This window comes from Ictalurus punctatus, chromosome 21, assembly GCF_001660625.3.
Source record: "Ictalurus punctatus breed USDA103 chromosome 21, Coco_2.0, whole genome shotgun sequence".
In the NCBI taxonomy this organism is placed as follows: domain Eukaryota; kingdom Metazoa; phylum Chordata; class Actinopteri; order Siluriformes; family Ictaluridae; genus Ictalurus; species Ictalurus punctatus.
Genome location: NC_030436.2, coordinates 9,134,610 through 9,150,000, shown reverse-complemented (window position 1 = coordinate 9,150,000; position 15,391 = coordinate 9,134,610). Strand labels below are relative to the sequence as shown.

At 39.3% G+C, this 15,391-nt stretch overlaps 4 protein-coding genes across 7 annotated transcripts in view; 3 read left to right on the top strand and 1 right to left on the bottom strand.

The window, feature by feature from the left end:
* acot8 (acyl-CoA thioesterase 8) overlaps positions 1–231 on the top strand; it is a 6,539-nt gene extending 6,308 nt beyond the window's left edge. Inside the window, exon 7 of the mRNA XM_017450334.3 lies at positions 1–231. This exon is cut by the window's left edge and continues 1,560 nt beyond it. The gene's annotated coding sequence lies outside the window, so the exon portion shown is untranslated.
* A 127-nt stretch (positions 232–358) lies between these two features.
* On the top strand, positions 359–5,078 carry srsf6b (serine and arginine rich splicing factor 6b). Its single transcript, XM_017450333.3, has 6 exons — positions 359–577; positions 1,482–1,642; positions 3,089–3,210; positions 3,301–3,503; positions 3,605–3,682; positions 4,057–5,078. The coding sequence occupies exons 1-6, from the start codon at positions 471–473 to the stop codon at positions 4,451–4,453; spliced, it is 1,068 nt and encodes a 355-aa protein (XP_017305822.1). The 5' UTR covers positions 359–470; the 3' UTR covers positions 4,454–5,078.
* Positions 5,079–5,802: 724 nt separating this feature from the next.
* On the top strand, positions 5,803–13,722 carry ift52 (intraflagellar transport 52 homolog (Chlamydomonas)). Of its 4 annotated transcripts, none has more exons than XM_017450330.3 (14): positions 5,803–5,904; positions 6,307–6,453; positions 6,553–6,640; positions 7,112–7,241; positions 7,341–7,416; positions 7,514–7,585; positions 8,838–8,964; positions 9,081–9,164; positions 9,261–9,329; positions 10,353–10,507; positions 10,596–10,683; positions 10,796–10,904; positions 11,942–12,087; positions 12,202–13,722. In XM_017450330.3, exons 2-14 carry the CDS (start codon positions 6,329–6,331, stop codon positions 12,244–12,246), a joined length of 1,314 nt encoding a protein of 437 aa, XP_017305819.1. In that variant the 5' UTR covers positions 5,803–5,904; positions 6,307–6,328; the 3' UTR covers positions 12,247–13,722. The 4 variants fall into 4 exon arrangements, with proteins under 4 accessions (XP_017305819.1, XP_017305821.1, XP_017305820.1 ...); XM_017450332.3 differs by having other exon boundaries at positions 5,804–5,904; positions 6,307–6,447; XM_017450331.3 differs by having other exon boundaries at positions 5,804–5,904; positions 6,307–6,447; positions 9,078–9,164.
* On the bottom strand, positions 12,740–14,833 carry si:ch73-303b9.1 (uncharacterized). Its single transcript, XM_017450335.3, has 3 exons — positions 14,650–14,833; positions 13,914–14,534; positions 12,740–13,823 (listed from the first exon to the last, which is right to left on the bottom strand). Exons 1-2 carry the CDS (start codon positions 14,675–14,677, stop codon positions 13,939–13,941), a joined length of 624 nt encoding a protein of 207 aa, XP_017305824.1. The 5' UTR covers positions 14,678–14,833; the 3' UTR covers positions 12,740–13,823; positions 13,914–13,938.
* Positions 14,834–15,391: the final 558 nt, after the last annotated feature.

The window sequence follows — 15,391 nt, the reverse complement described above, 5'->3', positions numbered from 1 at the left end:
TGATGGTCAGATGTCCACGAAGCTTTGGCCATATAGAGTTTCAAACGACATGCACGTGCAGGCATGTTTAGTGAATATACACTTTATTACCTAGTGTGTGTAATCAATCATTATTTTTTTTGTTTGTTTAATAAACAGGGTTCAATAGAAATGTATTCCTTCAGTTGATTATCTAGAGGATTTTCACATTTGCAATTAAATAACGGCTATATCATATATTAGACATTTAATACAAATTTCATATCACAAAATAAACGTAAAATTATGTTTTTAAAATTCTACAACCGTTTCTTTTACAAACGGATATGTCGTCATCGATATGCGTCGCGTCACAAGTTATATAAATAGAGCTCCAAGTGGGGGGCCGTTTTTTTCTGCACGGACGTGGTAAACGGTGTCGTAGTGAAGGACAGTGAAGTCAATCATCTTTTTCTTAACAGAAGGTTTGGGCTTGAAAATAAAGTTTAAGAATGCCTCGTGTATACGTAGGCAGGCTGAGTTATCATGTCCGCGAAAAGGACATCCAGAGGTTCTTCAGCGGCTACGGAAAGCTGTTGGAGATTGATTTGAAAAACGGGTAAGTTTTAGCAGATACCCGGGCTAAGTAGTCGGGCGCCATTTTTGTTATTTTGTATACAATAAACATGTTTACTTACATAAATAAATAAATATATATTTTTTAAACTCTGTGTTAACGCTTACTGGTTACTCAGTGTAGCGAGCCGCTCGTCGAATATTCGAGAAAAAGATTTCGGTTGGTTTGTGGAACTTGTGCCGCGTGGCCAAAATGGCGGACGCGCTGGAAAACAATAACGGCGGGCATGTTTGCAGGATTGTCTGCCATCTTGTCGGCTTTCCTGAATGCTCACGTAGAAAAATACGCTCCTACGTTAACTGTTTATTAATTAATTTATTTATACTGCTATATTGTTTTGGGGTTAAGTATGTAAATTTAGCTCGTTTAATTATTCCCCCCACACTGAGCTTCGACGTTTTCGTTTGGTGCACGCGTGAGCTGTTAGGCCCGGCTTTAGCATTTAGCTAATCCTGTAAAGCCGTATCATAAACGTAGAAATCGCACGCTTTTTGCGATATTACTTTTTATGCAATAATGTTACTTATTTATTTATTTTTTTTTAAAAAAGAGCGAGGGAGGGAAATGTTAAGTCTTTGTTAAACATGGCTTTGTTTGAAACTGGCTCGCGCAGGCTGTAATGTATGGGAAGTCAAACAACTCCAAAGCTGGTCTAAAGCAGTTTCCTGTGTCGGACAGGAGGCTAGTGGGATAATAAATCGTTGATAAATGAGTATACAGGTGTAAAAGAGTAAAGTCAAAACAGTAGAGTGTCTTTATGCTAACATGAGTATGTCCTGGGCTAGAAATCTGTAGTATTGGAGACATTATACCCGGAAAAAAGGGTGAAGCATTTCTCATGTGCACAATAACCGAAACTGAGAAACCAACGCTTTTTGCATTGCAGGTACGGTTTCGTGGAGTTTGAGGACACCCGTGATGCTGACGATGCCGTGTACGAACTGAACGGAAAGGAGCTGTGTGGCGAGCGTGTGGTTGTTGAGCATGCCAGGGGCCCCCGTCGGGACCGGGACGGATACGGTGGGGGTCATTGGGGTTCTGGGCGCAGTAAGTCCACTCTAATAAACATTATTTTAAAAAGAAAGAAAAAACTATTTATTCCCAGGTGTCACAGATGGGACGGTGAAATGCAGCCCTCCCTCACGTCCCTCAGTCTCGGTAGTTGCCCAGATGTTGGGGGAAAGCTCGGAGAGGAATTGCGCTGCTGAAGTTTTCTTACCGATGCACACAGCAAAACCAGGCCAGAGACGACAGTGGGATGGTTATTTTTCTAACAATTGGCCTGTTCAGTTTAAATGTGTCATTTGTTTAATTGTGTAGCTGGGGTTACTTAGGAAAGGAGAAGACTTCTTCTTGCAAGTCTTTCGCACTTTAAAAAAAAAAAAAAAAAAAAAGGGGTAGTTTTAAATTAGATTTGGCAATGCAACTATGTTTACATGTCAGACGACGGGCGGGGTATCCTGGAAGTCGGGGGTTTTTTTATGTACCTCTACCAAAAAAATGATAAACGCTACCTCGCTGACATGTAAACAAAGGTTGAGACGTGTGATCATGCTGTGTGTGTGCGTTTGAAATCAACATTAACAAGTCCTTGATGTTTCAATTTGAAAGAGTCCAGTGCGGGCTGAGTCCGAGTCCATTGAGGCTAAGATGACTGCCTTTCCCGTATGGCCTTGGCTTTCACCTTACAATGTGTGTGTGACCTTTGCCCTTTGACCCTTGGCTGACCTAACCGGAAGCCATGATGACAGCAGCCTTTTGCCAATAGACCAGGGTGATGGTGAGGAAACCCATTGGTTTTTATGTATGACGAAGTATTGGACAGGGTTTTTATGGGTTAAAAAATGTAGCAGTCATCTAGTCTTAAGCAAAAAAAAAAACAGCAGTGGGCTTCCGTTGCTCTGTGCGGTCAATATGAAAGGTAATTCTTGTCCTAGTCCTGGTTATTTTTCTTTTTACTTTTTTGGAGAGGATAGTGTTTTACAAGATTTAACAATCAAGTAAGAAGCAAGCTTATTTGGGAGCTGGAACCCAGGAGGAGACCTATGACTTATGCATGTCACAACGTCAGAGTTAAACCGTAATCATGTCTTAAAGTTGCTCTAAAGATCATTTCAGTGTGTATACTATTTGTGCTATCTGAAGTCTTGTTTATTCTCCATACACTTGTAGGTCACCTCGTGGGTTCCACATCAGAGCATCATGTATAATATAATCAAGCTGTTGCTGATAGATAAATAAAAATAAATAATTTTTTTTAACCTCTGCCGATATCTTTCCCTTTTCCTTTTATACGATCCCTTCAGAATATCTGGTGCTGAGGTAAACTGCCTCACGGTGTATTTGATCCTTCAACGAAACGAGAGGGGGAAAAAAGCAGAAAGCTCAGACTTGTTGAATTTGAGTTGTTTAGCGAGCGATTTGCCCTAAATTGGTCAGTCGTCACCGTGCTCTCCTTTTTTCTGACTGCTCTCCTTCACTTTGTGTCTAAAGGTAGTAGTGGTTACAGCAGCAGGAGCCGCTCCGGCAGAGACAAATACGGACCGCCCGTTCGCACAGAGTACCGGCTCATCGTGGAGAACTTGTCCAGTCGATGCAGCTGGCAGGACCTAAAGGTAGACAACGTTGGTCTTTATGGAGTCTCTGCTATTTAAATAAACCTGATTGCCTTAATGTTTACGCTTCCTCCCGTTTTGGTTGTTTAGGACTTTATGCGGCAGGCCGGCGAGGTGACCTATGCCGACGCCCACAAGGAACGAACGAACGAAGGCGTGATTGAGTTCCGCTCCTACTCGGATATGAAGAGAGCCCTGGACAAGCTGGACGGCACTGACATCAACGGGAGGAAAATCCGTCTGGTGGAGGATAAACCCAAACGACGACGCTCGTACTCTGGCAGCAGGTCCCGGTGAGTTTAGCCGTCTGATAAGAGTACAGTGGACTTTATCACCTTTTTAAAAATTATTTAAATAAACCTTTCCTGATCGCTGCAAATTCTTTGGTTATCAGGTCCCGAAGCAGACGCCGCTCTCGCAGCAGAAGCCGTAGGAGCAGGAGCTCACGAAGCCGCTCAAGGTCTCGCTCTCGGTAAGTTAGAATTTATGCTTAAGAGCCAGTTTTGTTCCCTGGGAGTTCTAGAAGCAGGATAGGATGACGTATTGTACAATATTAAAACGATTAAATTATTATAGTGGATGAAAAGTGAAATTTACATGCCATTGTTTAGTTTTGAGTGATGTGGAAGTCTCAGACCTTTCTTTTATTTAAAAGGCCCCCAAACTATTGTCACTGTAAGGCTAGTAAGGAATAGTTCCTTTTAATTAATGAGGAGAATGGAACTGTATTTCTTAAGAGAATGTTACTACACCATACAAGTATGGATAATGAGCAGTTAAAACTGTTATCTACTGGTGGTAACGTCATTATTACAGAAATGACCCAAGTCCTTTGTCTGTCAACAGCTCTCGATCCCACAGCAAGCGCCGCTCCCACTCCAGATCCAAGAGAAAGTCCCACTCAAAGTCTCCGGCTAAATCCCGTTCCAAGAAGTCCCGCTCTCGTTCCCGCTCCCGCAAGTCCCACAGCCGTTCTGCGAGCCGCAAGTCACGTTCCAAGAGCCACTCCAAGCCCCGATCCGAGCGTGGCTCCCGCAGCCGCTCCAAGGAGAAGTCGGTGAGCAAGAAATCGCGCAGCCGCTCGGCTTCGCCCATGGAGAACGGAGACAAAAAATCTGTCTCACGTTCTCCTTCTCCGCATGAGGATCGCCGCCGTTCCAAATCGCCCACAAAGCGGTCGCCATCTCGCTCTCCTTCTCGGTCCAAATCCCGCTCACGCTCCCGATCTGCCTCGCAGGACTGAGTCTCGGAGACTTTGTGTGTGCTGTTTTTGTAGCTCTGAAAGTCAGCACTTGATACAAAAGTGCATTACGTTTAGATCGTATACATGTGTGACATTGCATGAGAACTTAAGGGCTGAATTGTAAATATCAAATGGGTACCAGATTTGTAAATGGATCTTCAGTGGCCCCTCCCTCCAGATTTTTTTTTTAAATAAATAAATGGCTTTTTTTTTTTTTTTTTCTTCCCGTTTTTCAAAACATTGCCTGTACTGCATCTATTCCATCAGCTGTCATATTGACTGGAGAAACCTTTCTTACACCCAAATGATGAATAAACAAAGGCTTGTATTGCATATTGGATAAAGTGTAAGATTTTGGGACTTGAGCAGATTTTTACCTACCTGCTTACATGTGTGTTTTGAGTATTGTGAAATGGTTTAGCCTTAGTGGTTTGTGATTTGCTACACACACACTGCTGTACAGAAATTGAACTTTTCTTTTTCATCTGTTTTTTTTTGTTTGTTTGTTTTGTTTTTTTGTGTGTGCGAGATCTCAGATTGTAGGAGTCCCCCACTGTGTTTTCAGTTAAAGTGGTGTCTTGGGTATTCTGCAATATTTTAGTTAAATAAACTTGATTTGATTTTCTCCTGTTTGCAAATGTTTTTTTTTTTCTTCCCCTCACCTCTGAGTTACCTGTTTGTGTAGTATTGGAGGTGGGGGTGTGAAGATAAACTGCATGACTTTGTCAGGTAACACAATAGGACTGTGGTTTAAATATTACATCAATACAACTAGACATTTGTGTAAAGCAAGTGTGATTTACTTTAGAGGACACTTTCCTACATGTAGCAATGGAAATGAAAGACATGGGAAAATAACCCATGAACATTTCATTGGTGTGAATGAAGTTCTGGTGCGTTTTAGGAAGTGACTGTTGCTGTTATCCTTCATGTGGCCTTTTTCAGAAATGGCCACCTAGTTCAGCTCCATGAAGAACCTCTCGGTCTCCTGTGGATCTCTGAAATATTTAGGAAAAAGACAGTTGGGATCCCATCTGTGCAAGAAACTGCACCAAATGAAAACCTGTGCTTATATCACATTCTCTATCACCACCTCTCTCTGTCCTTGTTCACTTTGTTGTGGGGTTCAGAGTTGTAATCCTACAGTAGACAAGCTCACGAGCTGTTCAGGATATATTGCAATAATTAGCCGTAGAGGTGCCAATATTTTTGCAACCAATTAAATTATTTAGGAAAATTTGTGGCATTGGTATATAAAACTACACAGTATTACTGCATGTTTCACGTAATGCGATATATATATATATTATTTTATTTATATATTTAACGTTGATAACTCAATGCTAATAATGATGCAGCTGTTGCTATGGGGGATGTCCCTATGGTTACTGTTGTTTACCCATAATGCATCACGGGCAGGTTAACAGTGCTGAGACATGCTAAATCCTGAGGTAAAGTTATCGGAAAAAAATAAAAATGTGCGACTTTGCGTTTGATGAATTAAAATGTATATTCTTGTAAATATTATCCGAGGATTACAATTCGATTTTGGTTTTATATTAATGCTTCGTTTTGTGTGTATGGGGGGTTAGCGATGGGGCTAACTAGCTCGCTAATAATACTAGCTAAGCTAGCTAGTTATAAGTTCTAATTAAGACAGTTATAAATTCTAATTAAGACAGTATTAGCGACTTGATAAGTGTGATTAAATCCGTATTTTATAGTCATGAGAGTTTTGAGATTGTTTAAACCTTAGATATTTGTTCAAATATTGCAAGATTGGCTTCTGTATTATATCTGCTAAGTCGTTTTATTTTCTTCGACCTTTTTTTTTTTTTTTTTAATAAATATAGAATTTAGCCTTTACACCACAAGATGGATAAGGAACAGCAGAATATTGTCGTTTTGAATTCGTCCAAAAGAGAGCTGTTTACTGCCAATACCGGCTACAAGAGTCTACAGAAGAGACTGAGGACGCAATGGAAGATTCAGGGGTGCCAGTACAGCCAGACATGATTCTCACTCACACACACATACTTTCTGTCTAAGCTTTGGTTAACTACTGAAAGCCAACCTTTCTTTCTGTATTGTCTCATTAGCATCAAGGAGGAGATTACGGAAGAGAAACTGCATGGTGTGAAGCTGTGGATCACCGGAGGGCCTCGAGAGAAGTTCACTGAAGCAGAGGTGAAATGATCATCACCTGAGAGATTGTTCTACCTACACGTCACATTTGCATTCTCTCACTTTCAGTAAGCATTTATACGGTGGATCGCTGGATCGCTCACTGGATGTGAGGTGGGAAATGCAGTCAGACCTCAGGGCAATTTAGCTTAACCAATCCACTTACTGGCATATTTTTTGGGGTTTTGTTTTGTTGTTTTTGAGTTGGTAGGAAACCGGAGAACCCAGATGAAACCCACACCAACACACTCAGAATCAAACCTGGGACCCTGTTTGCCAACATATACACACACACAGAAAGTAAAAATCACTTCACACTAGCTAGAAACACTGCCCCCTGATAGGCAATTCATGTGGCACGTGCTGGTCGGCTAAATTTTCCACGTTTTAAATGCAGTTGCAGTTCGCCTCGTAAACAGCACAGGCCTGTAAACATTACAAACTGCTCCTTTAACATAACTTTCGATTCTTCAGCTGCAAGTCCTGAAGCAGTATCTTGTCAGAGGCGGGAACATTCTCGCCATGCTCGGAGAAGGAGGAGAAGTGAAATATGACACTAATATCAATTTTCTCTTGGAGGAGTTCGGCATCATGGTGAACAGCGGTGAGCATCAGCGACTGCACACACGACCGTAAATTAACACCACAATTCAGTGATGCCTGTCGAGGTGACATGACGCTTCCCGTTGTTTCACTTTTCCAGATGCCGTAGTGAGAAACGTTTACTACAAATACTTCCATCCCAAAGAAGCACTTGTGTCTAACGGGGTTCTCAACAGGTCTTTTGTTTTTCATTGTTCAAAAAAAAATGACTCACTGATTTCAGAGTGATTACAAGGTCAAAGAAATGCTAACAAATTTATCGTCTCTCACAAGGGAGATCAGCCGCGCGGCCGGGAAAGCAGTAACGGGAATCATTGATGATGAAAATCCGGGTAACAATACACAGTAAGTCCATGCTGACTCGCTCTGTGTAAACGGTGTGTTGAATTTCCATGTAATTTGATACTTCTGTAAGCATTAACAGTAGAGACATTGCTGTTTTTATATTACATAACATTAAGAAAATCCCAGAGTAAGTTCTTACTTCTGTAAGTGACTTTCTATTGCTTATCTTTTCCCATACTTGTGAAAAGAAACATCTTCATTTTAACCGGTTTCCTATTCATACAGCCCCATTTAACACCAAAAAAATATATCCCCCTGATAATACAGGTTGGAAATGAATTTATTACACCACATTTTAAAGGTGCAATAGGCGATTTTTACAAAAATGTTCTACTCATACAAATGACCTGGAAAAAATATAGAATATGGATGTAAAAGCAATGATTTAAGCCTCGGCTTTAGCACAAGCGTGGCAATTATGTGGCAAAAAAAAAACACATAATGCTCGGAAAACTGACTTCTGGTGCGGGATACTCATTTGTGTTTGGACGGGCCTACTGTCAGTCATTTTATAGACACACTATGGATCCGCATAAACCTTGGGGGTGGAGTTTCGGGAACGTGGTAGGGCGCGCTCAAGGAGTTCAAGAAATCGTTCAATTGATGAAGGAAGTCAAAGGAGAAAAAAAACACTAATACCCTTTAAGTAATTAATGGATTTTTAAAAAAAATATATGTTTTTGATTTTATTGACATCACATTTAACAAACTTTTTTTGACATAGAAAAATTAAATAGTTAAAATGAAAAAATAACCATCAAATCATAAATTACACACAGTTGTTTAGAGCTCTTGAAATCTTAGTATCTTAGAAAGTGCAAATTTAAGATGATATTATTATTAAGTTACATTTTATTATATTAAATTGTATCAGTTCATAATAAGGCCACAGTCAGGGTGTTAAGGATTTCGTTAATTGATTATATTTTAGTAGTACATTGACATGGAGAGCCCTTTTTACATCGAGTGACACATGATGCATTTTTATAGACTTACGTATGACAAGTTTACGTATACGTAAGTCTGTACAAGTTTAAGTATTCGTTCAACGTGCATTCAATTCTTTTAATGAATTCTCTAATGAAATCCGTTAGTTTTAATGATGGATAAAATATATGATTGTGTTTTGAAAGCAGCGAGAGAAACATTACAAGGTAGACCGCATAAAACACACACGTACCTAGCTACAATACTGTACATACGTTGTTTTTCATCACAAAGACTTACTAACCGTAGTTTGCGCTGCAATCAGGGCCCTCGCGTTCGTGTACCCGTATGGAGCTACACTGAGTGTTATGAAGCCCGCAGTGGCAGTTCTGTCCACCGGTTCTGTGTGCTTCCCTCTCAACAGACCCGTTCTGGCCTTCTCCAAGGTCGAGGTTTGTGAACACGTAGCATCTTCTCTCTTCTAGCACTACATTAGCTTCAGCATTCATACGTGTCGAATTGATCCATATGAAGTATTATGCATATCTGTGTGTTTGTGTTAAAGAAGAATGCAGGCAAGCTGGCAGTGCTGGGTTCCTGCCACATGTTCAGCGATCAATACCTGGACAAGGAGGAGAACAGTAAAATAATGGTGAGTTTTCAGCAATCTATATAATTTATTGTGTTTTTGTTACTTATATGAACAGATAGAAGAATGTTTTGCATTATTTTACATTCTTTCCTACAGGATGTTGTGTTCCAGTGGCTGACGACCGACAACATTCACCTGAATCAAATAGATGCTGAAGATCCCGAGGTGAGAGATAATGTTTCTTTTTTACCCGATGAGCATCTCAAGATTGGATTCACACGGACAGCTGTTTATTCCTTGCTTTATTTCATCGGATGCATTTATACCGATCAGTTGTGAACAGATTGCGTGATTATGTCATTAATCCTACTTGTTAACATTTACTTTTGTTTTTTTTTTAATTGAGGGGAAAAAATTAAACGTTCAAAACAATAGAAAATGTTAACATCAGTTTATCTGCTTCCAGAAATTGTAACTTATTATAAACAAAATAACTGATTAAGGGGGCCAAGCCCGTCTTAATGACGGCGGAAGACCAAAAGGCAAACCGTAAAGCCGTGACTAAGATATTGCTTCAATTCCTGTTTTCAGTAACTTGTTCGTTAATTTTAGGCCAAACAAATTCGTTTGAAGGGTACAGATGAAACGGAGAATCGGGTTTTGTTCTGATTAGTCTCACAATTCTGGGATCCAAATTTTGTGATGATTGGATCCAATTTGTAGGAGAAGGGGGGGGGGGGGGGGGGGGGGGGGCAGTTTTTGGTAAAATTTGCTCGTCTACCTGTTTGGAAATTCTGTGCTTGGCCCCATAATTAAAGCTGTATTAAAGATATGGCCATTTTGTACATTTTACTTTGCTGATTAAGGATATTTAAATTTAGATCTCTGTTGTTTATGCAATCTGAACGCAGAGTGTAGTGTTATTGTTAATTAAATAGTACTTGAGGTTTAACCTTCAAATGCATTAAAATGCTAAATTACCCTTACTTTGGATTGCTTCTACTGTTAAGTCATTAATTGTTTTAGTAACAGTATTTTTATGCATTAACACTCAAACCACAAATGTGATTTGGCCACACGTGCCTCTAACCACTGGATTAAAGTGTGTCTCCAGTACACATCTGTACTTAGTCTACTTGTGAATGGATCACCTGGATGGTGTAACAAAAATAAAGTGACCTATAGACTTATCCACACATCAGTATTGGAAGATGGTGCATAAAAGCTCTTTGTTTGTTTTTTGCATAGATCACAGATTACACCATGTTACCAGACACAGGATACCTCTCTGAGAGACTCAGAGTGTGTCTACAGGAAGGCGATGAGAATCCACGCGACTTCACCTCCCTTTTCGACATGTCTCTCTTTAAGCTGTCCACGAACTCTCTCCCGAGCGTTATCAGGTCGCTCGCTTACCTGGCTCCCTTAAACATTAACCACGTTTAGGCAGAGCGCTGGCCATGGTGTTGACCTGAATTTTCTCCTTCTCAGGGCCTACAAGCAGCTGAACGTCAAACATGAGCCGCTGCAGTTGATTACGCCTCAGTTTGAAACGCCGCTGCCGCCTCTGCAGCCTGCCGTAAGCAGTTGTCCGAGATAATGGTCACGTTTTTTTTGCACACATACAAACACCTTGTCGTTGGTTTTCAGTTCAATTTGTAGCTCGCAACTTTTGACCTTTCCCCGTACAGGTTTTCCAGCCGGCCTTTAGGGACCTGCCCCCACCGACGCTCGACCTTTTTGACCTGGACGAGACCTTTTCTTCGGAGAAAGTCCGAGTCGCTCAGCTGTCGAACAAATGTAAGTCCCCAAGGTGTGATATTCGGTGTGAACGTGAGTGTGAGAAGTAAGAAAAGCGAGAAAATACTTTCACGGTTTTCCAGCTCGGGACTGTGTTCCTTGTTTATGATTATAAAACACAAATCCAAGTGTTACGATGAGACAAACATGAGAGAAAGTCTTACAAAGGTGCCGTTATAGAGCATTATTCAACTTTCCAACACTGGAGTAACACAGTAAGCTTAACCCTCTATTGCATGAATTATTATATCTACATAAAAAATATATTTTTATGCATTTATACTACTTGAATTAGTTCAAGTAATATAAATATATAAAAACTTTTTTTTTTTTTTTAAATGTTAGGTGGGGTAGATGGTAAATGTGCAATGGTGGAAACTATATAGTCAAATAGCAGAGCATAAAGACAACACAGAAATAACACAAAATGTATGACAAGGCGCTTTTTTTTGTTATGTTAAAGTTAAGCTCCCCTTTTCCATTAAAATAGGAAAATAGTAGTTTTGTATTATTCTCTATCAATAATAGGAGATAAATGAAATGTTTCCATATGGCAACATCATACAGTAAAGGGTTAAACTTTATGCTTTGTTGTTTCTCAGTAACATGACAAGCTGCATTATTTTGTCATATAAGCTTGGTTCTTGGATGTTCTACAACATTAAATGTAGCTGTAAATGGATCAATGTGCAACGTGTTGCTCTTTAATACATATAGGCAATTTTAATAATTGCCAGATTTCTGCAGTGTAAGAGGAATAAAACACTAGCGAGTGTGCTGTTGAGAAAATGATAACTTCACCATGGTAAAAGTAACTCAAGCTTCACATCAGGCTGCATCACACCACTCCATCATTGATTATTTTACTGAAACAGCACGCTCCCAATTGCTTTACTGTTTCACATAAACGACAATCGCCCTTCCTTAGACGTCCTTTAATCCTGACATGGTACATAGAGATTAGTATGAAAAGTCCTTTAAATGTGTTATAATAATAATAATAATAATTTGTGACTCACTTTGTGTGATTTGCACAGGCACCGACGATGACCTGGAATTTTACGTACGGAAATGCGGAGACATCTTAGGGGTGACGGGAAAGCTGGATAAAGAAAAGCGAGACGCCAAGCACATCCTCGAACACATCTTCTTTCAGGTGGTGGAGTTTAAAAAGCTGAATCAGGTGCGCTTTTTACTCAAAACATTTTGTTTTGTTTTTAATTATGTTATTTTAAAAAAAAAAAAGAAAGAAGAAAAGTTAATTTGATTTGTTGGTGTCTGCATTTTCTTTCTCTAGGAGCATGACATCGACACAGCACAGACGAGGTTTTCTCCATGCTGAAACAGGACATCAGGGGATGACAGGGCTGAGGGTTGAGCAGCATCGTGTGCTTAAATGTCTCGGGGTGAAGCAGGCCGATCGATTAACGAAATATTTCAACACTAATTAGCAACATTCAGAAGTACCAGATGTTAGTTTTGGAAACGGTTTCTACTTTCTTTTTCGTTTTGTAAAAATAACAAATTTTATATATATCATTGTTGTGATTTTTTTTTTCTTTCAAACTACTACTGGTGTTGTATTTAATCATTTTTCGTTGTTTTGTGCACACGTGTTCAATAACGAGATGCTCACAGGAGAAGGAAAACTCCCCCCCCCAAAAAAAAAGGGAGCTGGGAAATGCGTAGACAACCTTGCACAAGCAATGTGACATTAATATCGGTCACATATGTAATTCTGGTATCATATTATCACAGCTAACATAAGTGCTTCTATGACAATAATTCCCGTCACAAGTAAATACACGACCAGTCAAAAGTTTAGACACACTTCCCCCCCCCCCCCCTCACATTTTAGAATAATAATAGTCATCAAAACTCTGGAGTAACACAAAGGGAACTATGGGTGTTATGTTGTGATAACAACAATCAAAAATAAATCAAAATAATTTAATATTTCAGCATCTTCAAGTAGACACGCGTTTCACCTAGAATTTCCAGAAATGTATTCTGGGCACAATTATATTTTTGTCTACAACCTCGATTTCAAACATTTAAATCATACACCTTCAGATCAAAAGGTTTTTAAGATCGAGAAACATTTCAGTCGAGTGTCCACAAACTTTTGACTGGTAGTGTACTTGGTGAAAATAATCATTTTCACTTCCTTTTCCTTGTTAACTTATACAAGTAACATGTCAGGATGTGTAGGAAGGCAGTTTTCTGTTTATTAAAGAATGTTATATGTCTGGTCCATTTATAGTTAATGAAGGTTAGTGATCACTCACATCATAGCAGCTATAATCACCGTTCCCTGATCAGCCTCACTTTTTGCCCCTCTCTTTCCGGACACTAATAGGCCATACATACATACATACATACATACATACATACATGAACAGAATTTCCTCAAACTCATCTTTGATAAATGTTAAACATGTTTAAGAAAGCATCATCAGAGAAACATCTATATATGTGAAACAGTTTCTATACAAACAGTATACATTAAGAACAAGTGTGTTGATGTAAATCTTGCAGCAGGCACTAATGCCAGAGCCACTGTTATAGAAAATGAATCAAACACCCTCTGACCAATCAGATGAGAATTCAACAGTGTCAATTAGATTAAGTTCACTAAACACAGATTTCTATAATAGGACACTACTCTTTTGCTGGTCCTACAAATGTGACTTGTGAAATGTCCAGGTTTGCACCCATCCTTGCAGAACTTTGAGCAGCCTGTCTACATTTTATCTGTAAACTTGCTGTATTTAAGCGTTTATAAAATGTTATTTTGAATAAAGTGTTTTCTACAGTTCCTTTAAAATGAGCAGAGTCATTAATATACATACCAGACTTTATTTCAAGGAAAGATAGACATAATTACAATAATTCTTCACTTGAGTCACCATATAGATCCTGTAAAAAAAAAAATTACATCATGAAAAACAATAGAAAATGAAGCTATAATTTTTAATATCATTTCAGCATATGGTTTTAAGGTCTTACCTAGAACAAGCACTAGTGTAAACAACTACATGGCCAAGTTTCGGGACAGACTCTTCTGTTGCTCATCAGTCAGCTCCAACACAGCATGGCGCAGGTTCGAATCCTGAAAGGTGAAGTCCCTGCATGACCTCTGACCCTCTGGCGGTGTCCCTGAACAGATCAGTGAGGAAATCTCTGCCAGCGTTGGAGGTGTAGCTTGGTAACTTGGACTCCATATGAACTCTACCTTACTGGAATCCAACCACACTTTAGGGCTTTCCACATTATTTTTGATGAGCGACACTTCCCATGAAGGGTGTGAGGTAGTCAGGTCAATGGAGGAAAGGTCCAACGAGCTGGCCAGGATTGGTTTCTGGAAGGTCATCCTCTCATAAGGAGTGGAGGACTTGCCTTCCAGGAGACTGCTCGTACCAGAAGAACACATGGTAAGAGTTGGGGACAGGAGGAACATCTTACATGGGGGGTTGGAGGGAGATAAAACACTCGAAGAGTGGTAAAAGGAAGCAGGAAGCGTTGAATTGGGTTCTTTATACTCTACCACAATGCTTTTGGGTGCTTTCAGTGTTCCTTCAGTGGACAAAACAGACAGGCTACAGTCTCTGAGGAAACCTTGATCCAGCTCTGAAAAACAAAAGCTCTTATAGTTCCTACCTGCCTCTAAAACAGAGATTTATAAATAAATTTAATCAATATTTTTCCATCCTGTAGTGCAAAAAGAATCGAGGCTTGTTTTTACCAGATCTACTGCAGTCTCCCTCCATCATGCTGCAGGTTCATCATGCTAATTAGATTCAGCTTGTATTTATAGACGTGATTGATTTGGTCAGTTTCTACAAATACGACATAAATTAGTAATATTTTATTTTGCATTTTAAAAACACTCTGCAAGTGTGATTAGTTTCCAAATTAGCTTTGGAATGAATTGTCAACAAATAGCCTCCCCCCCTTTTAATAGAAATCATCAGTGGCCACGCCTTCTCCTTTTGTTTTTGTTTTGTTCCAGAAGTAAATGTAATATTCATTAATATGGCAATTTGTTGATAATTAACTTGAAAATAAAATATGTACATTTTGTTTCGTTAATTTATTTAAAATTGGCATAATTGATTTCTCTTAGGAGAAATTCAGCAGTGACCACGCCCACTTCAGTTCCAGGAAGTGAGTTAAACGTTTATCTCCTTAGCTGCCCCCCCCCCCCCCCCCCCCCGCAAAAAAAATAAAAATAAATAAATAAATAAATTCTTCATAGAACTATAGTATAAATCAAAGCTTTTTAAGTCGAGATGAACCAGGATATTTTAACAATTATTTTGTTAATTGTTTGGGTCAATTACTCTCGATTAAAATCTTGTTAGGTTTACAGATTTACATATTATTGATAATAAACCCAGTTACTCAGGACAAAATGTGAATATCCAGCTGGAGGTTAATGTTTTGCAAAAAATCCTAGAATTCTAGAAAAGTCAACATTTGCCTCT

Coding starts and splice junctions, on each gene's coding strand:
- srsf6b (XM_017450333.3), top strand. CDS start 471: ATGCCTCGTGTATACGTAGGCAGGCTGAGTTATCATGTCCGCGAAAAG. Junction 1,643..3,088: donor TCATTGGGGTTCTGGGCGCA/GTAAGTCCACTC, acceptor TTGTGTCTAAAG/GTAGTAGTGGTTACAGCAGC. Junction 3,683..4,056: donor CGCTCAAGGTCTCGCTCTCG/GTAAGTTAGAAT, acceptor GTCTGTCAACAG/CTCTCGATCCCACAGCAAGC.
- ift52 (XM_017450328.3), top strand. CDS start 6,329: ATGGATAAGGAACAGCAGAATATTGTCGTTTTGAATTCGTCCAAAAGA. Junction 10,905..11,941: donor CGCTCAGCTGTCGAACAAAT/GTAAGTCCCCAA, acceptor TGATTTGCACAG/GCACCGACGATGACCTGGAA. Junction 12,088..12,201: donor AGTTTAAAAAGCTGAATCAG/GTGCGCTTTTTA, acceptor TTCTTTCTCTAG/GAGCATGACATCGACACAGC.
- si:ch73-303b9.1 (XM_017450335.3), bottom strand. CDS start 14,677: ATGATGGAGGGAGACTGCAGTAGATCTG. Junction 14,535..14,649: donor GGGAGACTGCAGTAGATCTG/GTAAAAACAAGC, acceptor TTTGTTTTTCAG/AGCTGGATCAAGGTTTCCTC.